Consider the following 25460-nt stretch of genomic DNA (forward strand, 5'->3'; position numbering starts at 1 on the left):
TTATAGAATCGAAAATCTATTTGATAACACCAACTATTAGATAAATTACAGTTTCTAGACATTACGGAATGACGAAATCTAATTGGATTGAATTCAACCTACTTTTCTTGAAACTATCGCTATTTTGCTTAATCCTGTCCTGTTCATCATTTTCAAGGAAATTCAACTTTGAACAATTATGTCCATAAGAGATGTATATGCTGATCATGTAAATAAATTGCAACGCCCATTTTTATGTTATTGCAATAAATGCAAAAAATAAAAATACAAAATAAAATGAGCAAATTTTGAAATGTGCATTTGTTTAGTTACATCTTGTGACAACTCTTAAAAATATATTCGACTTATGTTCTATTTGGAATTAATTCTGCATGAAAGAGATTGAATGAGACAAAGAGGGCCGTGTTGTTACATTAGAAGAATGAGTGAGAGATGGGGGAAAGGGATACGGAGAGAGAGGGGGGGGGGGGGGGGTGGAGCGAGCAAGACAGTGAGCAAAGGAGAGAGAACATGGTTTTTCAGGTTAATTATAATAGGCCTGAATACAGATGGTAATAAAATATGTTACTCTCGGGGGGGGGGGGGGGGGAGGGAATCAGTCCTAGTGATATTTCAAAATGTAAGAGATTGATAGATGCTTTTTAAGTCTGTTGTATCAGATGACACCAAAATGCAACTATTATTCCATACTGGAGCGAACACTGAGTATTTTTGTTAATTGCGCAAAAATGGAGAAAACAAAATCTTAGTTCAGTACTCCGAATCACATGAATTATTCATTGCATTCTGATTGAATATTGTTTACTTATCAACTGTGATGAACTTTTTTTTGCTTGTCTGAGCATGGTGGCTCAGTGGTTGAGCGCCCGCCTCCTGAACGGGAGGTCATAGGTTCCATCCCTGGCCGAATCATGCCGAAGACTTATAAAAATAAACATGGGACCTTAATTGTCAAGCTTGACATATGAAAATAGTAATAATACCATTGTTATGTTGAATCCAAGACCAGAGGCGGCGGATCCAGCTTTTGTCAATAAGGGGGGTGGGGGGCAAAAAAAAAATCACCCATGTTTTCCCCTGATTGGTCGCTTAAAATTTTGTTTGTTCATTTGAAGGGTAGTCCTGGCAGTCATTTCTTGGCTTTATTCTTTTAAATCAACATAAATATGTAATAATCTCATAAGCCTTATCTAAATATTGCGAGCGCAAAGCGTGTGCTAAAACTTGTGGAAATTTCATGTACTTTGTCCTGAAAATTGAACATTCTGAGCAATGTGATCCTGAACAAGATACGTATGTAACTAGATAATTACTGTGAGCGCGAAGCGCGAGCAGAATTTATTTGATATACGTTTTGTCCTGATCGAGAAGGGCCCTGTTAAGAAATGTTTGCAGTTAGCCATGATGACGATAAATATTTCAACAATTGAATTAAAAAGCGCTTGCATTAATTGTTTAGAGAAATAACATTCCGACCTAAAAAATAAACATTCTAAGCACTTTTTGTAATTTTGATTGGGATGGGTAAAGTATAACTGAACAATTAACGCGAGTACAAAGCGTGAGCAGATAAAAACGAGATTTCAGAACGGAAAACCGGGCACTCTATTCACGTTTTGTAAATCATGAAAAGGATGGGTAATTGGGTATCTTCCTACATTAATAATGCGAGTGCAAAGCACGAGCAGTTTCTTTTTAAATATATTTTGTTCTGAAGCTGGATAATCTAAGCATATTTTTAAAACAAAGAATAAGCTGTGTATCTCAATAATCATGCGTGTACTTTTTTAGATTAATACATTTTCAATTATTGATTTCCGTTTAGCAATGCTGTCCATAATATAATAAACAACGTAACAGAGCAAAGAATATTACAAGACATGATATAATAATTAGGCCTATATATATTTGATAAACACAATTAAAAGAATTAAGCTGCCTCAGATGATTTTTCTTTTTTAGAGTAAAATAAACGGGCTTACCGAAAAAAGAAAAGCTTGTATGAAAGGCAAGCCCCTAAACTTAGTTTCATTACCTATTTTACACACACACATCCCCCAAAATCATGATAATAATAATAGTAACAATTTTATCGAAAAAAACATGAAACAATAAAATCATGAAAATCAATAATGAGAGCACAAAGCGCGAGCTGAAATTATTTGATATTCCGATATAAAAAGGGCTCAATTTAAGCACTGTAGGTATAAAAATTGTGAAGTGGATGTGGATCGCACTTAATCATGCGAGCACATAGCACGAGCTGATATTTTTATTAAAATTTTGACATTGGACCGGAACATTCTAAGAACATTTTGTCATCATATGAAAATGATGACTACCTTCCTATTCCTCTCCCTAAGCGCGAGATGAAACTTGTCGATATTCCATTCTGGAAAGGGGGACAATTTAGTCATTAGAATGATTAATAAGATAATAACATTTTCAGCATTACTATAGTAATGCTGAAAATGTTATTATCTTATTAATCATTCTAATATGCCTAATTAGAGCGTAAAACTTGTTGATATAAGGCCTGAAAACTGAAAATTTTAAATACTTTTGTATTATGAACAGGATGCATTATTTAGTATATTTTAACAATTATTACGAGCGCGGAGCGCGAGCGAAAATATATAGTAACAGGAAAGATAAAAAAATTCCAAGCACAAGAAAGAAATAACTTTTCCAAGTACAAAAAGAATTATAAGTAATGGCCTAAGTTAAGCCGGACTTCAGAATACGGGATTCTGAGTCTAAAAAAGGGCAGAGAACAATGAATATTCATTATGATAAGAAATAAATTGTTACTCCTGTTCTTTCGCTAGGATCCAGGATTTTTTAAAGGGGTGGCCGAAGTCCCACACGCACCAAAGGTATGTCCTGACTGGTAGGGGGGGGGGGTCTCGTGGGTCTCCCCCAGAAAATTTGCAAAAATCAAACCCCTCATGTAATGCGATTTCAGCGTTTCTGAGGTCAATCATTCCATGTAGAAAATTATTGATTTCAAATGTAAAATGTGTGTTTTATGACCTGAGTTGAGGCTAGGGGCTTGACTAAAATAGAAAAGTGAGATTGTGGCACGCATAGGCCTACTCATGTATGGTAAAGTTGGCGTGACTTACCAAATTCTTCTTTACACTGGGGTCGGGCCGAGCTAATTTTGGCGCCCCGGCTGTGAACTTTAAGGTAAATTAGGTAAATAACGCCCCCCCCCCGCCAGGCAAACATAGTTGCTTTAAATACATGTTGAATATGATTATCTCATAATCACGTGAAAAAAACTCAACCCAAGATAATGTTTTGTAATGTGTTGAAAAGAATTAATGCGACCAGAAAGCATAGAATTTTAAGCACTTTGGGGTTTCAATTAAGTTTACTTTCTCGTCAGAGTCGGCTTTACTAAAATTATGTGAGCAAGAGCTTTAATTTTACTAGGGTCGGATCCAGCTTTCGGCAATGGGGGGGGGGGGAGGGGGTATTTTCATCTATATGTTTCCCTATCGGACATTCTAAGTACTTTTTGTAATCGTGGACATGATGAGAAAACGTACATGTAAATCAAAGCAATTGATGCGAGTACGAAACGCGAGCTATTTTTCATAATGTGACCTAAATTGTGGAAAGTCTTTACGCACATGTTATAAGAACAGGATGGGTATTCATCTCAACATTTTTATGCGAGTGCGAAGCGCGAGATGAAAATCTTTGAGATTCCGACCGAAAACTGGACATTCAAATCACAGTTTGTAATTATGAACAGGATGGTATTACCTAATTAGGCCTAATTGATGCGAGCGCGAAGCGCGAGCTGATTTTCTTTAATATTCTGACCTAAAATTTTGACATTCCGAAGCATGTTTTGGTAATCAAGAACAGGATGAGTATGTAACAAAATATTTTATGCGAGCGCGAAGCGCGAGCCTAAAATCTTTCATATTCCGACCCAAAACTGTATATTCTAACTTTTTACTAAGCACATTTTATAACCATGAACAGGATGGGTATCTAAATCTAAACAATTGATGCGAGCGCGAAGAGCGATATTAAAGTTTTTCATATTCTGACCTAAAATTTTGACTTTTTAAGCACTTTTGGTAATCATAAACAGGCTTTGATGTGAACGTGAGCGCTGAAGTCATGTGAAACTTGAGTTTGGCGCCCCACCCACGTGAAACATGAATTTGCCGCCCCTGGTCAAACATGTAATTGATGCCCCTAAGGTCGAATATGAATTTGGCACCCCCTCCCTAGGTTGAAAATGAATTTTGTGCCCGAGGATAAATTTCAAATTGGCGCCCCTATGTCGAACATCAGTTTGGCGCCTCTAGGTTGAACATCAACCCGGCGTTCCCTATGTTGATCATCGATTCGGCACCCCAAGGTAAAAAAATAAATAATTCGGCGCCCCCCAGAGGATGAACATCAATTTTGCGCCCCTATGTCGAATATCAATTCGATGCCCCTAGGTCGGACATCAATTCGGCCCCCTATGTCGAACATCAATTCGGCGCCCCTCGGTTGAATATCAATTCGGCTCCCCTAGATAAAACATCAGTTCGGCGCCCCTATACGTGCATAGGGTGACCATATTCAGGGCCCCCTCTCCTAACGTCGGACATCAATTTGTCGCCCCTCTCTGTCGAATATCAATTCGGCGCCCATATATAGATGCCCCCCTTCTTTTTTTCCTTCTCTCTTTCTTCCCCTACCTTTGCTCCCCCTTTTTTTTTAATGGTTTTGGCACCCCTTTTCTCCTCCCCGGGCTGCCCGGGCCCCCAGAATACCGTAAAAGGCCGTAAATTAAACATGGGTAGTATATCTCCTTTTTACTTTTCGTTCTGTTTTTAAGCGTTTCTCTCAAGTTAAAAAATAACAAGATTTTCTACAGGTTGCCCTAGGGGGCCGAGTGTCCCACTTGGATCTACCCCTGATTTATTTTTTAATTTTTTTGGGGGGTGGGGGGACCCCAAGTTCAAGAGCTATGCATGTACATGGGCAAAGTACTATCGTCACTCTTGGTTATGACTGTAAAGGCCACCAGGCCATCACAATTATTTTTTATTCGATGTCATGGCTGTTGTAATGGTCTGTTATGATTTATACTGAATTATATACAGTTGGGCTGATTATGCGTATCAGTATGCGAGCGAGCGAAAAGAGCAAGAAAATTTTAATTGTGTCATAATAAGTCTTTTTAAGGGATGAAAAAGTATGGGAAAGACTGAAAATCCTGCGGGTCAGCTAGCGTATAAAAACAAACTGCTTCAGTCGCTTGAAATAATCATCATAATGATCACATTTGAGGAAATTAAGGGTAACTTTTTACTTTTTACTTTTTACTTTTTAATTCTTAACGAAAACACAGTGACTCGGAAAGGAAAGTATCAGATGGTGTAGTTGTTACATCAAAACGAACAAATGAGGCCTAAACAGTCGACATTTTGTTCAATGAAAATCTATTTACTCACTGGATAGATGTGAGATAAAAATGGTTAAAGATGTGATCATGATTCGGAGATAAGTGCTTATAATTATTATGCAGGCCATTATACAGACTAAAATATACAGAAACATGGAAATAACACGATGATATAAATGAAAAGGAAATCATAGAAAGGAAAGATTGTGAAATATGAATAATATCAGTAAAAAAAATTACTGGGCTGGGGGTGTATACCTCTTATTCTTATTTGACTATTTTCTAGTCGTATTTTACTAGAACAGTGTTCTGACTAGAATATATTTCAGAAATGTGACTACACATAATTATCAGTTGCACCCAGCTGACTACGGTCTAGTCAATTTGACTTATGCTAAGAGTGTATAACATCCGATAAGAAATAGATAGAATTGTAAAGATGGGGAAACGTGCACTCTAAAAAATATTAGGTAAAAGTGCTCCATGATGGCCATTACGTGTCAAACCAACATTGTACATTTCTTTTTAGCATTTTTATTTATCCAGTGTGATGAAAATTTTGCCCATAAAGTAGCTGCTGCTTATTTTTAAATTTTAAATGCTGGACAATATACTTCCCGCATTGGGTAAAATACTGCCCCAAATCAGTTGGACACATAATTAGAAAATTGCAATTTCATATATGAAATACAAAAGAATAAATAGAGAGATGACATCATCAACTCACTCATCGTATTAATGAAAAAATGCCAGACAGGCATTGGCGGCGGAAGCCAAAAAATTTAGGGGGTGTCCACCTGAAATTTTGGGATGGACGCAGGTAAAAAATTTGAAAAGCGCCCCCCAAAAAGGTCATCAACCTAAATTTTAGGGGGGGGCAACACACGTTTCAGGGGGGTCCACGTGAATTTAGGGGGGGGGACGCCTAAAAAAAATTTAGGGGGGACATGTCCCCCCCGCTTCCGCCGCCTATGTAGACAGGGGCCGCGGAACGGTTTTCAGAGGGGGGCTGACCATGCAAAAAATCACAATCATATGGTCATTTTTATATTTGTACACGGTTTTGGAAAAAAAAGGTGGGGGACTGAAGCCCCCAGCCCCCCCCCTTCCGCGGCCCCTGATAGATATGTTTCACTGAAATCGTGAAAAAAAAACAGGAAAAAAATCGTAACTTTGTTAGGTGAGCAGCAGCAATGCCAGCGCCAAATTAACGTTGGTTGATGACGTTGCTGACCGATATCGCGCATGTACGCATGCGCAAATAATAGCGCGCGCATAAATTTTGTATTTATAAGCGGTCGATCGATCCAAGACAGAACTAACGTTAACTTAAGACTGAGTATTTCATTTGATCAGCGAATCAGAAGATTTGGGCCTAAATCTGCAAAGGTAAGTCTACGCAAACCATTATTAAGAATGTCTGATACGTATAGCGTGGTGATGACACATTTAGACTGCCTCAAAAACAGTAAAAACTCATTAATGACTACCGTACCAGATTACCGGTACCCGTTTGACCGGTAATGAGCCAGCGCGCCGCACAGTATACCCGATACGGTAACGTACGGTAAGTCAAATATGTGTCACGGTCGCGAGGGGAGCGTTTCGTGAAAGGGCTTGTCGGACGTTTTATCCGACAAGTTCCCTTTTATCCGACAGTTACCATAGCAACAGTGACTCTCAGCCAATCAAAATTAAGGAAAGATGTCAGATCTGACAACTTGTCGGACAAAAATGTTGATAAAACGCTCCCCAGGCCTTGCCCTTGTTGTAGTTGTATCATGCTAGCAAGGCAATTCGTTCATGCATGCCAAATAAATCACGTGCCGGAAGTTCAAGCCTTCTCTTGCCTGCTGAACATTGTGTCTGTCGCCGGGTCTGTCGAGGCATATTTAGGTCTAACTTGTTGGGAATTATATGAGCAACACATGTTACCATGTAGGCCTATGATAAGATAAAGTCTTTTAAAGATTAAGAAATCAATGAGTCGATATCGGCAGAGAGAGAGAGAGAAAGTTAGGCTGGGCCTGGCCTTGTGTTAGATCAATTCTAACGTTAACGTTAGGCCTATTAAAATTAAAGTGTAGGCCTAGGCCTACTAACATTAGACTCTACCATTAGATTAACTCGTTAGGCCTAGATCTAGATATAATTGTTAGATCTAACAAGTAAGCCTAGGCCTACCGCCTAGATCTAGCCTAACTTACAATGAATCAGGGTGACCAGATGAAATACGGGACAATCGACAAAGATTAATAAAAAGGCCACACACAGTGTTAGACTTGTGAACAAAACATGATAAAAGAATTGGAAGGGAGGGTGAACGATAGAATGAAGGAGAGAAAGAAAAGAGATGAATTGAGAAGGAAAGAAAATTAAGTAAAGAGGGAAAAATAAACAGAAAGTTAGAATAAAAGAAGGATGAAAGAAGAATAAGAGATAAAAAGGTTTCTGTCGTTCCTTGAAATTAATATAGAAAGAACGAAAAAAAAGAAAGGAACAGAAGATAAATAAATGTGTGAAAGACAAAAGGAGAGAATAACAGGAAAAACAAGAAAAAGGAGGAGGAAAGAACGAAGGAAAGAAATATGTTTCCTTCATTCTTTGAAAGAAAGAAAAACAGGAAGGAAGGAATGGGAAAGAAAGGATAAGGGAAAGGAATATAGAAGGAAAAATAAAATAAAGAAATGAAGAAAGAGAGGGAGGGAAGAATAAAGGGAGGAGAGAACAAAAAAAATAATGGAAGGAGAGAAAGAACGAAAAGAAACAGGAGAGGAAGAGATAAGGAAGCCATGGTAATTTTAAGGAAAGAAGAATGAAGGAAATAAAAAAAAGAAACTAAAGACAGGTAAGAGAAAAAAGGAAAGAAAGAAAATGAACAGAGAGAGAGAAAAAAATATTCAGGAAAGAAAGATAGGAAATAAAGATAGATGGAACAAAACAGGGCAAGCAGGAAGGATAAGGTAGAAAAGAAAGGAGGAAAAAAGTTCAAACTTCAAGCAAAAAAAAAAAAAAAAATCCAATCATCTAACAAAAATCATAATGTTATTTGGTGTTTTTTAGAATGACTAAAATTTCAAAGTAAAACATACTGTCAAACTTAAATAGTTATTAGATAAAACATCTCGGCATCGTACACACTCAATAACTTGTTCCTCCGATTACATCTCCAAATCATTAATATAAGAATTCATAATATAGTTATAAGAATTTCCCGCCGATATTTTGATTATTTTGGTGGAAAAACTGTTTACCATGTGAGATTGTTTGCACCATTAATTGAAAATTTGATCCGATCCTACTTGCCTAGTAGCTAGTTAGTAGCTTGCCACACACAGGCAGGAGGCCAGTTCGTTTGCAATGTACTGGGTTAGCAAGAAAATCACCGCAGAACTTGCAAAAATTTACAGTTATCAATTTAATTGTTGTCTCTGCTTCGTCATCTGTTGGTTACTTAATGAAAATTCGTCACTTTTAAATGTATTAACTGCATTTGTTCAATATTCAGAAATACGGGACAAATAGGTGTCCCGGGAAGGGTTAATTGTCGGGACGCCGGGACAAAGGAGCAAAGAATGCGGGAAAATCCTGGGAAATACGAGACATCTGGTCACCATTGTTACATACAGTGTTACTAAAGTCAGATCTAACAAGTGAGATCTAGGCCTAGATCTAACTTATTGGGGGATCCTCAAAATTTCAATCACGACATGAGATTGTATTTCACCATTCCTTAATAGATCTAGAACTAGATCTAGGTCTAACGTTAGATCTAAATGCCATTTTGGAGGACATAGGGCCTAGAGCTAGAGAGTCTATATCATTAGATGTATGCCTACTCAGGATATTTCCATTCAGAAACGTTTAGGGTCTACTTTTGTATGGATAGAGTAAACATTTTTCAAGTTGTGACCATGTTTATATCTAACGTTAGATTAGGTCTAGACCCTAATATAGGGTCATGTATAGTCTACCTAGGCTTAGCCTTAGGTGTGATGTATAAAGGTGCATCATGGGGCTATGATGACATAGACAAGACATCGAAATATTTTTCCCCTCTGTCTCTGATATAAAAATTTAGGTCAATTCATGTTTCATGAATCTGTTGTAGCATAAACATCAAAAACTTCAATTAAAATCGATGTAAATATCAAAGAATGGTCAGTACAGATCTAGATCTAAATTAAAAAAAAAGTCAAAGTGTAACATTAGGCCTAGACCTAGACTCTATCTAGACTAGGATCTTAAAGTTTATACATCATATGAATATTCTTTATTTTAGGACAATAGTATATTAGACCTCTAACGTCATTCGTCTAGACCTCTAAAGCAATTCCTTTCAGAAAACGTTTAGGGTCTAGTTTTGTATGGATAGAGTTAATTTTTTCCAAGTTGTGACCATGTTTATATCATGAATTTAGAATCGAGGTCTAAAGGCTACTAAAACCGTCAGTATTTTTTTTTAGGTCTAGATCTACTTTTGTTTCTACTTTTTGCTGATGACTCTAATATATTTGATCTCATTAGATTTAGAAATACAATTCATTTCAATTGATGTGACGCAAATAATGAACTGAAAATGTTTCAAAAATAAATTAAAATGAACCGACAACCAAACTGTCCTCGGGGCCAAGGCAGGCCATGGAGAAGAAAACACAATACTGTACAGCACGTAATATAGACACAACGAATTATTAGAGTTATCCTTCCATATTGTAATAAGTTCATATGTATTTTTTTAAATTTCCAGCATTGAATAATCATGAAGAACTCAACGTCATCAGTTTGTCTCATTTTCTGGCTATCCATCGCATGCTGTGTGATGTGGACAATCAATGCACAAACTTCCAGCAGCCAAACAACTGATTCAGCAGGTATGGATGTGATTTGGGGTATTAACTCTTTGCATGCTGAATTAACTTTTGGGGAATAATAATGACAATTTTTTCCATGTCAATTTTTTGAATCAAGATTTCCATTTTGAACCATTGATACTGATGATTATCATATAGATGTTACGTCCGAGAACTTTTACAATTTATTAGCCTCTCTAATATGAAGTTAGCGGAGGAATCTAAGTAGTACGATTGTTGAATTTAATTGTGCACATGTGCAAATTGAAGATCAGTGTGCAAAGGGTTTACAAGATAAAAGAAACGAGAGTGTCGCTAATGCGAGCAAATAGTACGCCCGCCTGTAACACGGAAAATGGAGTTATTGCTCAACTTCCACTTTTCTTGCTTTAACAGTTCAAGCAAGAAAAGTGAAAGGTGGCGACTTCACCTTTGACCTTCTGACCTCAAAATCAATAGGCTTCCTTGGGTCCATGCTAGTATCATACACACCAAATTATACGAGCCTAGGTTAAGTTAAACTATAGTTATCGCGTTTAATTACAAGGACGTCAGAAGGGTAAGATGAAAACATGTCACTGTGACTGTGACATTGACATTCGACCTCTAAATCAATAGGCTTCCTGGGATCTATGCTAGTATCATACAGACCAAATTATATGAGCCTAGGTTAAGTCAAACTGAAGTTATCGCGTTTACAAGGAAAAAATGGATGGACAGATATCGACAGACGAACGGACACCGAGCGTAATACCATAATGCGTCCTGTCTAGGACGGGCATATAAAATTGGAGGAAAGATGAAAGCAAAGTGGAAAGAAAGAAACAAAGAAAGAGGCATGTACATAGTAACAACGTAAATGAGAGAAAGAGAGAAATAAATAAAGAGCGAAAGACAAAGAAAAAAAAACCACACACCTAAACTTAAAGGAAAAAGAAACGAAGCGAAATGTATGGGAGTGTATTTTCTTTAAAGACTTTAATTGTTCCTAATGATTTGTAAATATTGTGATTGTTAAGCCAATAAAAGCAAAAATAAAACACCAATCAAAATATCAAGGTCTAATATGGTACATGTATTTAGTTATTTGGGTACAATGAAAATCAACTTTCCTATTATAATTTTTGTTACTGACATATTTCATCCTCTAATCCTTGATTTTGATTGCTAGAATTTATATTGGATACCATTGGCAGTTTGAAATGATGACATAGGAAAGAGCATTTAAAAGTCTGCATAAATATAGTGTAATTACAATGTACATTACATATACATGTAGTTTATATGAAGTTTAATCAAATGTTTTCCGACCCGTTTTGAAATAACGCAATTCACATCCGCTTGTTTGAGAATATCATAAAACGATATTTTGTTTTAGCTTTGAAATAACGCAATTCACATACGCGTGTTTGAGAATATCATAAAACGATATTTTGTTTTATCTGTGTACTTCAACTTTTCAAATACAACAAATTGAAAAATAACGCACTGATTCGTAGATGACAGAAATCGTAAAACAGAATATTTTCCCTTCCATAACCATATATATTTGATGATAAAAAGAAACAGATTCCTAATGTAGATCATAATTGAAACTCTTGATTTTGATCTTCATTTTATTCTCATTCTAGTAACCTTTGATGTGGAGGTGACGACGTCAGTAGACGCCCCTGAACAAACAGAAGGTAAATAAAATTTATCTATACATTACTATAGTCATTTACTTACCGGTACTTTTTTAATGTTTTAAAGTGTCTTTCATTTTAAAAAGTCTTCTTATTCTCTTCTTCATCAGTTATCTGATTGATACTCGCCTGTTTTCTTAACCCCAAAAGAACTCTAAAAACAAAACCACCATGTAATATAGATTTTCTACTTCTTTGGGGGATACCCGTGTGTGCTTGATCTGTAAAAACGAAATTAAAACCCTTCTGTTTTTAAGTTAAAGATTAAAATTAAGACTAACAAAATTCTAAAAAAAATCATTTTATAATTTCATCATAGAGTCAGGAGCAGAGTCTGAACATGAGGGCACACCATCACCTTCTCCCGGTAAGTATGGGTTGGTGTTCGGGGCAGGAGGAGGGGGGGGGGGGGTAGGAGCCCTGTCTGAATTCCATGCAAGGGAAGGGGGGGGGAGTGTATAAAGCAGTTGTGGACATGAAAACCCCTGGCGGAGGGGAGGGGTACAGTTTTCTGACAACTCAAAAAGTACTGCAATTTACAGAAGCAATATTACATCAAAATATGACATTGATGGTAGGCTTCATGCTCGTAGAGTATGCTCATAGAGGGGTCCACACTCTACAAGCATTTGCTTTTTAGTGGATCCCTCTTATTTTCTCAGATTATGTTAATGATGATTTGCTTATATGAAATACTGTTTTACTTTTGGAAAAAAAAATATCTGTATTGTACTTGCTTCAATTTATATTGTGTGTATAAGTTTCATTTGCAATTACCATTTTAATTATATACGTCTACTTAACTCTGTTCTGTTGAAAATAAAACAAATTGAAAAAAATATATATGTACGAAAGCATGCCATTATTTTTACACGATGGCCGCCTATACAGTGCAAAGGATATGAAAAAAGCTTTAAACCTGAGTTTATGTTAAACCCGACTTCAGAATACGTGCTATGGACTACTTGTTTAGGGCTATTTTATAAAGTCCATGTACGAGCAATGTGTCCACCTTCTGAAAAAGTACCACTCCCGTTTCCCTCTAAGTTTTTGAGGAATATTCTTGTGAAAATGTGGAAGATATGTCTCAATGTAATCCCGGAGGGGCCTTCCATCGACGAGTGGATACCATGCGCGACCACGGGGTCTTGAAAAGCACCCTAAACACGTATTTTCCATATTCTGAAAATGCACCCCTTAACAAGTATTGGCGTGTGAAACCCTACCCATAACAAGTATTGGAAACAAAACGATACTCTTGGCAAGTACATGTATTCCCTGAATGAACCCCTAAACAAGTAAGTACAGCGATGTATTTTCCATATTTTGAAAATGCACCCCTTAACAAGTATTGGAAACAAAACGATACTCTTGGCAAGTATTCCCCGAAATGAACCCTAAACAAGTACAGCGATATTTTATTGTCGGGTCCGTCGGTCGTTTTGCCTTTACACACCATTATTTTTGTTTAATACGGCCCCACCTTCCACACCTCGCGCAAATCGGACTCTAAGCACGTAGTGTTGGGGCAAAAAGGACATCCTTTATGAAACATTTTGATTTTGTTTCTTCCTCCCCTCATATTTGACCCTAAACACGTATATTTTCCGAGCGAAATAAATACCCTTTTTTTTTCAATATTTTAGTGTTTTTGACACCCTTATCACGTTACGTACGTAACGTGCCCTATCCTGAAAAAGACATCTTTTTTACGTGTTTTTTTGGTCGCGCATGGTATCCACTCGTCAATGTAATTGCCCCCCCCCCCCGGAATGAAATATTTCACATGTTTCGTTGACATAGTCACGGTGATAAGTCGGGTAATAAGGTGGATTTGATCCCCTGTATTTCCTTATTTTTAGCAGTGGCAGAAATGTAGCGATCTACGGTATACTCAAATCTGCCCTTGCTCACTCATGAAATACCATTGTTTGGATTTTCTTCCATAGTTCCTGAGCCTGCCCCCGGTAGTGGCAACGAGACAACGGTCACGGAGAAACCAAAGAGTGGTAGTGTCATCAAGACTGCTTCTATCACCCTTCTCACCATGGCTATCCTAGCAACCAAACTTGTTTAATGATTGTCTCCTTACGTCTCAGAAGTTATCTTCATCATTCTATGGTTGAAGGGAGTGCATTAGCATGACTACATGAGGTGGCGGACATCAGCGAATTGTTACATAAAACCTCGGCTTTTGAGGATTTAAGTTCACCAAGGGAGACGGACAATCTCTAAACTTTAACTTTCTTTAAAATCCTTGCCGTCCATTACCAGTTGACTTTTTTTCCAATTCTTGTTGCAATATACTTTAGTTAGTGAATTACTTATAGTTTTCGATGTCTTGTTGATTGGGAAAATGTTTGTCATTTGACTGTGAATATATGTTGTAACGTGAGAAAACTCTGCCTGAATGACGCCTTTAGAAAAGCAGACCATGGTAGGGGGATTTCTTACAGTAGTGACAAAGTCCTGGACCCCGTAACCTAAATCTTAGCGATTGATTACGGTTCTGATTCGTACGATTGAATACATTGATTGTTGTACATGATTAATTGTAAAAATCATCACCATCAATCTCCAAGGTTTGTGTTACGGGGACCTGAAAACTCTTATTACACGATTATTATGATAAAAGTAATCTGACATCCGATTTTGTTTTTATTTTGAATAAATTATAAATCCATGATTTTACATGGAAAATAAGAAGTTTTACGGTATTTTAACCTAATGAATTATTGTGAATCTGTAAATTAAATGAGTGCAGACCACGTTTATTAATATAAATTAAGTGCATCCATAAATGGTAAAATGTAAAAAAAATTGGATTCATGTTAATGTTAATCTTTATAAATAAATTCGTTTGATCTCTAGCCACAAGCATCGAAGTTGCATCATTCGCGGATTTAATACACAAAGTTAAAATTTTCATGAAATATATTCATTTTTGTATTAAAAAAAGAGAAGAAAACAAATCAGCAGTCAAATCTATTTGATCTCCACAACTAGGAATTGACTGTAAAATCGATCTTTTCGGGGAAAATACTATGCAGCATGGAATTTGAGCAGGGTGACCAGATTTCACAAAATGAAATACGGGACAATCGACAAAAAGATCAACAAAGAAGGCTACACAGTGTTACACCCAGTGGCGTACCGTGAGTCACGGCATTGGGGGGGGGGGCACCAGCAAAAATTTTGATTCACCTAGTGAGCGCGCGAAGCGCGCTCAGTTGCTAGGTATACTGACCTATAGAGACATTTTAAGGACAGTGTCATTAAACGAATATGTATGTTACTGATCACATAATGCGAGCGCGAAGCGCGAGCTGAAATTTTTGTATATATTGACACTTTAAGGACTATATTGTAGGAATCTATTAAGAGTATACATATCTCACCATAGTAATCTAATGCGAGTACCAAGCGCTTGCTGATTTTTTTAGAATTATATGCATCCAAACACATAAAGCACCTGTAGTCATTGTAATCATGATTAACATGCACTTCTCACTAATCAAATATTGCGAGCGCGAAGCGCGAGTTAAAAATTAGGAAATTCACACCTGAAGAGGGGCATTCTAAGGCTTGTTTGTAGGAATTCACGTAGTCCATGCGTATTTCACTAACCAAATGATGCGAGCGCAAGCTGAAATTTTTTATATTCAGATCAGAAAAAGGGACATTTTAGGGACTGGTTTTAGGAATTCATGAAGAGCGGACATATCTCACTAATCCACTAATGCGAACGTAAGCGCGGACGTGAAATGTTTGATATTAAGACCTTAAAATGATATGTCACTGCATAAAACAATAATAATTCGAAGTGCGAGGAAATATATTTGGTGTATATTGACTTGAAAACGGGAGGTTTTAGTACAACAGGATTATATATCTCGTTAAACAGACAATGCGAGCATCAGGAACAATGAAGACATAGGCCCTGAGCAAATTATGTTTCATAAAGTTATGATATCTTTTTTTATTTTTATGTAATATAACATAATTATAATATAACATAATATAATTAACAATAATTTTTCCTTCCCATTACGTTTCTCTCACTTTCTCCCTCTTTTCCCCCGTTTTTTTGGGCCAGCCGATTGGGGGGCAAGTGCCCCTATGCCCCCCGTAGTTACGCCACTGGTTACACCTGTGAAAAATTATAAAGCATTGGAAGGGTGGGTGAACGAAAGAATGAAGGAGAGAAAGAAAAGACGAAAGAAAAGAGATGAATTGAGAAGAAAGAAAGAAAAAATTAAGGGGAAAATGAAGGAAAAACGAAAAAAGAATAAAAGAAAGTTAGAATAAAAGAAAGAATAAAAGAGCGAAAAATGTTACCGTCATTCTTTGAATTGAATTCAGAAAGAAAGAAAAAGAATGGAATGGAAGAAGGATACAATGTGTGAAAGACAACATATAAAGGAGAGAAGGGAAAAAAAGTAAGAAAAATGAGGAGGAAAGAAAGAATGAAGGAAAGAAAAATGTTTCCTTCATTCTTTGAAAGAAAGAAGCAAACAGAGAAAGAAGGGAGGAGGGAAGGAAGGGATGAATTAAGAGAGGGAGGGAGATAAAGAATAAGGGAAAGAATTAGAAGGAAAAGTCAAATGAAGAATGAAAGAAAGGAGGAAAGAGAGGGAGAAAGAATTTATGTGAGGAGGGAATGAAAACATAATGGAAGAAGAGAAAGAATTTAAAGAAAAAGGAGAGGAAGTGAGGGGGAAAAAAGTTTTAAGAAAGAAAGAATATAAAAAGGGAAATTTGATAAAGAAGACGGGTAAGAAAAAGGGGGAAAGAAAGAAAAATGAACAGAGAGAGATAGGAGCAGGAAAGACAAATAGGAAATAAAGATAGATGGAACAAAAAACGGGCAAGCAGGAAGGATAGAAGGATGAAGAAAGAAGGATAGAAAAGAAAGAAAGAGGAAAAAAAGTTCAAACTTCAAGCAAAAAAAATCAATCATCTAACAAAAATCATAATGATATTTGGTGTTTTTCAAATATAATTTTAGAATTAAAAATAATGTTTTAGAAATGAATAAAATTTCAAAGTGATTTTTTTTACTTAAAAATTAGATGAAACATCGCGGCATCATACACAACAAGACTCAAAACGAAAGCTGAAACAACTAGATCTAGTTATGAAAACTCAATAACTTAATTGTTCCTCCGAGATTACATCTCCAAATCAGTAATCTGAGAACCCATAATATAGTCATACAAATTTCCCGCCGATTTTGTGATTATTTTGGCATGTTTGGTGGAGAGAATCTGCTCAGATCCTACATGCCTAGCTAGTAGCCTGCCACACAATGGCAGGAGGCCAGTTAGTTTACGATGTATTGGGTTAGCAAGAAAATCACCGTAGAACTTGCAAATCGATTTTATTGTTGTCTCTGCTTCGTCATCTACCTCTGTTGGTTATTTTGATGAAAATTCGTCACTTTTAAATACATTTTGTTCAATATTCTGAAATACGGGACAAATAGGCGTCCCGGGAAGGGTTTGTCGGGACGCCGGGACAAAGAAGCAAAATACGGGACAATCCCGGGAAATACGGGACGTCTGGTCACCCTGAATTTGAGTCAAAGACGATTTTTGATCACATTAAAAGTGCGCAAGGAACTATGCTGTTTACATGATATTAAGTATCAGTGTTTAACAATTTCATTCCTTTTAACTTTTTGCGATCCTGAGATGTAATTTTTGTTATGGATGAGAAAGTGTCTAGAATAACAAACAGTTATATGATGAATGTTCTTTGAAAACGTTTTCCGATAGACCAGAACTCAACGGTGTCGAACTTCATCGACAAGAGATTATTTGATAGTACAAGTTTAAACTGACCTTTTGTTCATAACGGATTTAATAATAATCTATAATGCTCTCCATGACTACGTGTAAAATAATATGTATTACGAATGTTGAATTGTATACCATCTGTTTCTCTTCATTCAGTTTCTTTGAGAAGGAAATACAATACAAGTTTATGAGACTTTTCATAATTTTTGTTCTCGTGTTCGTAAATTTTAATCGGTAAGCAATTAATTTAATTGGAAACAATATATATATATTCCGTTTCAAACAGTGAGATGAACTTGATCAAGAAAAAGAAATGTCAGACAGAGTGAAAGAGGCTATAAGGATGATATAAAATAAACGAGTGAGAAAGAAGAAGGGGGGGGGGGTCAATAAGGGGACATTACATGAAAAAGGGTCAGCAGTGACTAAATTGCTAGCTCTGGCCATTTCAGTGAAATCAATATTTTTGATTGGCTGCGAAGCATTAGTCTTCCTTTTACTGCTGAGAGAAAGACGGTTGGAAGAGAAAAAGTATTCCAGAGTATCAGGATCAGTGGATCGAGAGGGACGGGCTAAAAAGAAGAAAGAGGCTAGTAATAATCAGCGATGTAGTGAGAAAATTCCTAAAAAGTCGAGAGCGAGCCAAAAATTTGGCCTTTTCAAATGAAGATCTATTTTGGGGATCACAGTTTTTTCCCCTTCATTTTCTTTCCCTTTCTCCTCTATTTTTGTATTACAGGGGGGGGGGGGGGGGTGGCTCATACCGCCCATCTGTATGCCATCGGTATAATGCTGAGATTTGTTAAAAGGTGGACATTGCAACCGGAACAAATTAAGGGAACTGGTTTAATCTGTTCAATTTCGAAGCAGTGTGAACTGATTTCAAAATTCAACATGAGAAAATGTATTCTTACAGAAATAATGCGTCATTGTCCCGTTTAGATGATCGCCCCCATTATATTAATCGACCGTCATTTCATCATCATTGTCGACAACCAGTGACTATTAAAAGTTTTATTGAAGAGAGGGTCTGATTTTAAAAGACTACACGAATCATTCAAGCATATCATGACGTAACAATGTAAACGCTTATTCAGAATTATGACGTTATATCGTTTACGCGCATTATCATGTGACTAAAGTTGTGCATGACGACGCCCCCCAAAATAGGCTGATTTTGCCGCTCAGCGAGCTGGCCTGGCTGCATAACATCGACAGTTTCAAAACAAAGTATGCGGATGGAGTAGGACAGTTACAAGGAGGTTGTCCGACTGATGGGCAAGACCAAGCACATGATACATGTATGACTACTAAGAAATGCAGAAACACAAACTTGCCAAGGCAATCATGAACACAACAAAAGATAAGAGGAAACCAAAAGCCCAAAATTCGAAACAAAAATTAAAGCATGTGGGAAAGAAACCCGAAAGTGCTCAATATACAAATCGAATGCCACCTAGGGTATCACGAAGAACTCCAATAAGCCAGGACAATTACAGAAGACCAGCCACCACCGGTATCTTACCGAGTAAGCTATCCCGCCTAAGTACCGTCGTCGAGACATCGAATGTCAATGTACAAGGAGCGGACCATGCTACAAAGATCTTGGGCTCCGTCACCACTCTTTGGCGTAAGAAACAGTTACAGGATGTCGTCCTTGCCGTAGGACACCACCGCGTTGGTGCTCATCGGTTGATCTTAGCAGCATGCAGTGGGTATTTCTGTGAACTGTTCACGTCGGAAGAAGACGATCCAAGCTCAGACGGGGAACAGTTTGTTTACACACTACATGGTGTGGGCCATGAAATCGTTAAAATGTTACTAGAATCCATGTACACGTCGAGTCTAGCCGTCACATACGAAAACATCGATGAACTCTTGAACGCAGCACTGTATCTGAGAATACAAACAGCGTTGGACTCGTGCACGAACTTCTTACTCGAGAACCTGACATCGGAAACATGTCTTCGGACTTTGTCTGTTGCTATTTCTTTCGACATGGAAGATATATTTGAGAGGGCGTGTCAGCAGGTAGCAAGCCACTTCGTAGAGCTATCAATCACTGATGAATTCTTAGATCTGTCAGAAGAGACATTACTTTGTCTGGTATCAAGGGATGATCTCCACGTAGATGATGAATTGGAGGTATATACACATATATATATTGCCCTGATATTGGTTTACAAGCAAAACTAGACATATTTCGATAAAATTTGATTATCATTTTAGATTTTACAATTAATTTTAAAGAAAATCTCAAAATGTATGTCATGCAAAGATACTCCCATGCGTAAAGGTATATCATCAAATCCAATTTTAAGCAATTTTTTTTTAAATTCAATAAATTTTTAGTTGGTATGAAAGTATAAAGTAGGAAAGGCATGCAACCATAATGAACAGCTAAAAGTACTGAAACACTCTTGTAACGTTTTATCCCGCGTTTTATACTCCACGTATTTCTTATCTTTAAAAATAGCTATAATAAGAAAGGGATTAATGACACCTTGATATTTGAAAAAAAAATCTTCTTGAGTTAGCTTAACTCTCAATCAAAATTAATTGGAATCTCCAATCTTGTTAAGTCAATCAAAAAGAGTGTCAATTGCAACATTAGAGTTAGCGTTTTATATTTCATAATTCAACCTCCCGGAAAATTACATCAACAACAAAGTGCTAATACATTTTTTTTTGCATTTCCCCTTTGCCATTCTTTTGTAGGTTTTTCATGCATGCACTCGTTGGCTAGAACACGACCTCGATAGTAGATTACCTTATCTAGTACAACTGTTACGTCGAGTCCGACTTCCAATGATCACCCCGTCGGAGATCGTCGACTTCGTGGAGAGTGTACCGTACATCATGCGAAACCCTCAATGCGAGTCGTTGGTGAAAGACGCGCTCCACTACCACTGCCTTCCTTATCGACAGAGTGTGCTCCAATCATCTCGAACTGTTCCGAGGTCGTCTCTTCATATCACCACGCCCATCGCCCTTGGGGGCCAACCTCGACGAACCAAAGAGCCTGTTGGTTGTGACGTCATGTTTTATAAGCAGGCGTCCAAGGAATGGGTGACACTTACCGAGATGGAACATCCCAGACACCATCATGCAGGTTTGACGGGTTTTCAAAGAGTGAGGAAGGGGGGGGGGAGTGAGCGCAGAAAAGGAGGGGGGTAATTATAGAGGATATAAATAAATCACAGAGAAAGAGAGAGAGAGAGGGAGGGGGAGGGGAATGCCCCCAAGACGACAAGAAATTTCGTCACCCTAAAATGTTATAATCTTTCCACTGAAGAGGAAGCACTATTTTGGTCGACAGAAATGCGCGACAAAGTTTCATAATTATTTACACAGATACCAGAATATTTCCTATAAATCTTTAGCTGCAAACAGTTGCAATATTCAAAGAATATTACAAATAAAGAATAATATTGCCATAGCTGAAATTGTCCTTACAATATCGCCAGCGTCAAATGATACAGTATTCTTATTGGCTTGGGCTTATCATTCAGTCGCCACAATAAAAGAGCCCTTTTTTGTTTATTCAGATCAAATATAGGTTATTAGACCATCTCGTCACCCCATTGACTTGGCTCATTAATAATCAGCTATAATAATTCTACATGATTGTCATTTGGGATGAACAGTTACTTGGTCAACTAAATAAATTTCTAGCACATAATAAGATGCAAAGAATATTACTAATGAAAATAGACGTTAATCGATTTCGTCACCCTCGAATTTAGCGATCTGTTTCGTGGCGTTATGCACTATATCTATTTAATTTTAATGAAATTCATGTGATCATCTTTATGGAATATTTTATGAGGCTCTTACAAATAACTTTTCAGTATAAAGAGTCAGGGTATTCTCATTGAATGTCGCGGATGAAGTAGCATATGCCATTATAGGTTAGACAATTATTTGTGAGTTGTTTTTATTTCGTCACCCTCAAAATGTTTCAATCTCTTAAATGAAGCCATCCAGTTCTCATTTACCAGGGGTGCAAGTGCTTAATATTTTACTGATGAATATATTCCCAAATGAAATATCAATCATGTTAAAATTAAACGTTCTCCATTGATATTTTTTTTTCGTCACCCTCAAATCTATCGGTCTGTTCAATTTAACAGACAAGCGTATGATTACTATACTTTATGAGGCTCTTATGAATCACTTTCCTAAGTTTTCTGTATGAATTGTGAAAATGGAGAAAAAAAGCAATGATTGTCAAAAATGAAGTAACATATGACATAGATTAATCATTTGTGTGATTAATAGATTGATTATGTGTGTTTGATTATTTCGTCACCCTCAAAATGTTCAAATTTCTCAAATGACGTCATCCAGTTTTCATTTACCAGAGGTGCAAGTTTCTGTTATTTTAATGTTGAAAATAATACTTAAATCGAATATAAAATATGTTTGTTATAGAGATAAAGGTTTTCCATAGATCAATTTCTCTTCTCTTTTTGTTTTCGTCACCCTCAATGTTGCCTTTCTTTATCGGCATGAAGGCTTCAGATAATCGCCGGGGTTGCACTAAATCATTATATAAAGTTTGGTACTTTTCACTCCCTTTCTCTCTCTTCATCTCCCACTATATGAAGAAAAATTAATTTGCAAACGATCACATACCTGCAGCGTTGCCAATCTGTAATGTTTAATCATTAAACGGGTTTCGTCACCCATTTTTGTCCAACTAAGATATATATAATCCCCTTTCATATCACGCAGCCGCTACGTTAGGTGGTTTTCTATACATAGCTGGTGGAAGAGAAACAACATCTGCGGGGAGTCCCCTTCGCTCTACCCATCGTTACGATCCACGTATCAATGCCTGGCTTCATGTAGCCGATATGATTGATGGCAGAGAGAGCTTTCAGCTTGGGGTCCTCAACGGAAAGATATACGCCGTTGGTAAGACTAAAATTACATAATATCGACCACTAATAGTGTTTAAAGAACACTTTTGAGAACATCATAAGAGCGTAAATGACGGAGGCAGGTGCGGAACTCATCCACTTTGAAGACCTTTTTTTACTTGGATAATTTCCGACGGGGAAAGTGTTTCTGGTGATGATGACCTTTGAAATTTTCCATTTAATTTTTTTCTAAGCTTGTTAGAATTGGTTTGCCCAATTATCCTGGATCCGCCCCGTAATATTGAGGGATATTGGTAACACCCGAATGCCAACTAGACTTTCGGGTGAAATCCGTAGTCATGATAGTCCTTGAAATTCTTGAAAGATGTGTACGTACCTGCGTACAGAATTGATCCACATTTGAAGTGGATTGAAGTTAATTGCAGTATAGCAAAATACGTGAGCCATAGGATTTCAGACTGAATTGTATAATCATTTCCTTTTTGAAGGGGGTAGGGTTGACGACAAGACCTCGCTATCGGCCGTAGAACGCTATGATCCATGTCGAGATGTATGGGAAGCTGTCGAAAGCCTGGGTGATCCTAGAAGATGTGTGGCAGTAGCAGCTCACAGTAATCGCCTTTACGCCATGGGTGGATCAGGTATGTGACACGTCGCAGAAGTGGGAGTGGTTCTTAAGTATTTGTAGATGACTCTGGGTGGTTGGGGTAGTTCAAACAGGAATGATAGTGAGGCCTTGGACGCTTGAACAACAGGACGGACAGGGTCAGATTTTTGAAGGGACACGATAACAGGGCGACTTTCGCACAGGCCTTCGCCAAAATAGTTTGGCCCGGGGTGGGGGCAGTCAAGTATATTTCTGTACACACGCGTGACCCCCAACCCCCCCCCCAAAAAAAGGGGGGGGGGGTGTTTTTCAGTTTTGGAGGCGGGCCGCGCGTGCACTCGTTATAAGAGTATCAAAAACACGATTTTCAAAAAAGGGGTAGTTTTGAAAAACTGGTCAATGGTCAATCGCCAGGGTGAAACGTATTTACGGTATGTTTTTTCCCCCCAAAGCTTCCCCCCCCCCGGGATCATATACTGGCGACAGCTTGTATAGGGGCCAAAATGTGTAAATAAAACCTGCGAAAAACTTGTAGGGGGTAGTTTTCACACATAGAAAAACTCGTTCAAGGGGTGTTTGTAAATAATTTGGCCATGCGTGTGTACAGCAATACATTTGACTCCCCCCCACACCACTGGACGGATGTGTGGTTGAAAGATATTGTATTCAGACGCCCGCCAGCGTCGTGTCATTGTCATATCTGAATTTCAGTTCATTGGTAAAAATGTGATGTCATTGAAAGTCATTACAATATTCATGGTAGCAAAATGCAAGCATTGCTCACTATTCATTACCCAAATAAAAACAATTACAATAATCAAACACGTACGGAACGTGGGGAGCTGAAAGGGTCAAATATAATAGTAGAGGCTACATACGCGCACTTCAGAGATTCGTCTTGTATCTTTCGATTTTTCAGGAAATCAAAAGATTTCAAGCAAAGTGGAATATTTCGATGACGACAAAGACGAATGGCAAGCGTGTAAATGTCTACGCATCCCTCGTTTCTTTTCCATACTCTTACCACACGGTGACTACCTATACCTCGCCGGTGGAGCTACTGCTGATAGCACAGGAACAGTCAGATGCATCCCTCATATTGAGCAGTATAACCCCAGAAAGGACACTTGGATTCAACTATCACCCATGGCGACACCGCGGGCAGAAATGGCAGGGAGCGTCGTGAATGGAATGATCTATTTGATTGGAGGGTATAACTGGGAAAGCAAATCATGGCTTCACTCCGTTGAAAAGTATAATATCGAAGAGGACGACTGGGAATCGTTTAAAGATTATCCCAAGGCGTTTACTGGTATCGCTGGCTGTGCTTTGACATTGTACAGCATGCCGCCATGAAAGAAGATGTTGCTCAGACTAGCAGACGACAGGGGGCTTATGAACGGATGACATCTTAAAAAAAATACCCAGAACTTTGTTGAGAACAGAATTTTCCCTTTCCACTTTCACAACTCGATGTCGAAATTCGAAAAGAGATAAATGTGGAGATTCTTAATACAGACACGATACACAAGTGATCTGCAGACTGTTAATAATGTGCTTGCCCAAGGATCGCAATTCTTGTTCTTATAAAACGTGCGTGTCTATTTCAAATAAATGACATACTGTATATATAGCAAGTATTAGTTTGATTTTAAGCACTTTTTACATGTCCATTCGGAATTGCCATACTTCCCATGGCTTTACCCTCTTTTGAAAGGGAAATACATTATTAAATAGATTTAATATCCCCAGTGAAAGTTAAAGCAACCTATTGTTTTCACATCCTCTATCTCGTCTGCTTAAGTGACGTGTTAACATTTTGGGTAGGTCGTCATTGGTAAGCAATGAATTCCAATGCCCGGAGTTAGAAATGAATATTCATTATGAATGACGTATTCTGTAGCGCGCGTAATTTGATAGCGTTGTACGCGTTACGTAGAGAGACGTGATTATGTGGTGCCAAAGAGAACTCGTTTTGGAAGAACGGTGTAGAGAACTTATATTGGGTACTTATTTTAATTTCAGTCTTCTCGATCTCGGTAGGCCCGGGGGGGGGGCACTCAAATGATTTTTTGATGGGGTGTGCCTCACAAAACTCTGAAATGGGGGTCTAAGGAACTGACTAAAAGGGTAAAATACGTACGGGGTCTTTTAATTTTTTTTCTCTATTTTTAATTAGGAAAAAATGATTTAAAGAATCAAATTGAAA

The 25460-nt window shown here is 37.6% G+C and overlaps 2 protein-coding genes across 2 annotated transcripts; both read left to right on the plus strand.

The window, feature by feature from the left end:
* Window positions 1-6576: 6576 nt before the first annotated feature.
* Window positions 6577-15014, plus strand: LOC121414990. Its single transcript, XM_041608032.1, has 5 exons — window positions 6577-6811; window positions 10173-10296; window positions 11907-11960; window positions 12280-12327; window positions 13910-15014. Exons 2-5 carry the CDS (start codon window positions 10185-10187, stop codon window positions 14035-14037), a joined length of 342 nt encoding a protein of 113 aa, XP_041463966.1. The 5' UTR covers window positions 6577-6811; window positions 10173-10184; the 3' UTR covers window positions 14038-15014.
* Window positions 15015-19075: 4061 nt separating this feature from the next.
* On the plus strand, window positions 19076-24690 carry LOC121415478 (kelch-like protein 9). The gene is made up of 5 exons (XM_041608679.1): window positions 19076-19903; window positions 20477-20870; window positions 22496-22678; window positions 23133-23285; window positions 24171-24690. Exons 1-5 carry the CDS (start codon window positions 19076-19078, stop codon window positions 24605-24607), a joined length of 1995 nt encoding a protein of 664 aa, XP_041464613.1. The 3' UTR covers window positions 24608-24690.
* The last annotated feature ends 770 nt before the right edge of the window (window positions 24691-25460 follow it).

This window comes from Lytechinus variegatus, chromosome 5 (genome assembly GCF_018143015.1).
Source record: "Lytechinus variegatus isolate NC3 chromosome 5, Lvar_3.0, whole genome shotgun sequence".
NCBI lineage: Eukaryota > Metazoa > Echinodermata > Echinoidea > Temnopleuroida > Toxopneustidae > Lytechinus > Lytechinus variegatus.

What these genes read in the sequence shown, in the direction of transcription:
- LOC121414990 (XM_041608032.1), top strand. Translation starts at nt 10,185, where the DNA reads ATGAAGAACTCAACGTCATCAGTTTGTCTCATTTTCTGGCTATCCATC. An exon ending in CCAAACAACTGATTCAGCAG is followed by an intron (nt 10,297 to 11,906) that starts GTATGGATGTGA and finishes TTCTCATTCTAG; the next exon opens with TAACCTTTGATGTGGAGGTG. An exon ending in CACACCATCACCTTCTCCCG is followed by an intron (nt 12,328 to 13,909) that starts GTAAGTATGGGT and finishes TTTCTTCCATAG; the next exon opens with TTCCTGAGCCTGCCCCCGGT.
- LOC121415478 (XM_041608679.1), top strand. Translation starts at nt 19,076, where the DNA reads ATGCAGAAACACAAACTTGCCAAGGCAATCATGAACACAACAAAAGAT. An exon ending in TCCCAGACACCATCATGCAG is followed by an intron (nt 20,871 to 22,495) that starts GTTTGACGGGTT and finishes CATATCACGCAG; the next exon opens with CCGCTACGTTAGGTGGTTTT. An exon ending in TTACGCCATGGGTGGATCAG is followed by an intron (nt 23,286 to 24,170) that starts GTATGTGACACG and finishes TCGATTTTTCAG; the next exon opens with GAAATCAAAAGATTTCAAGC.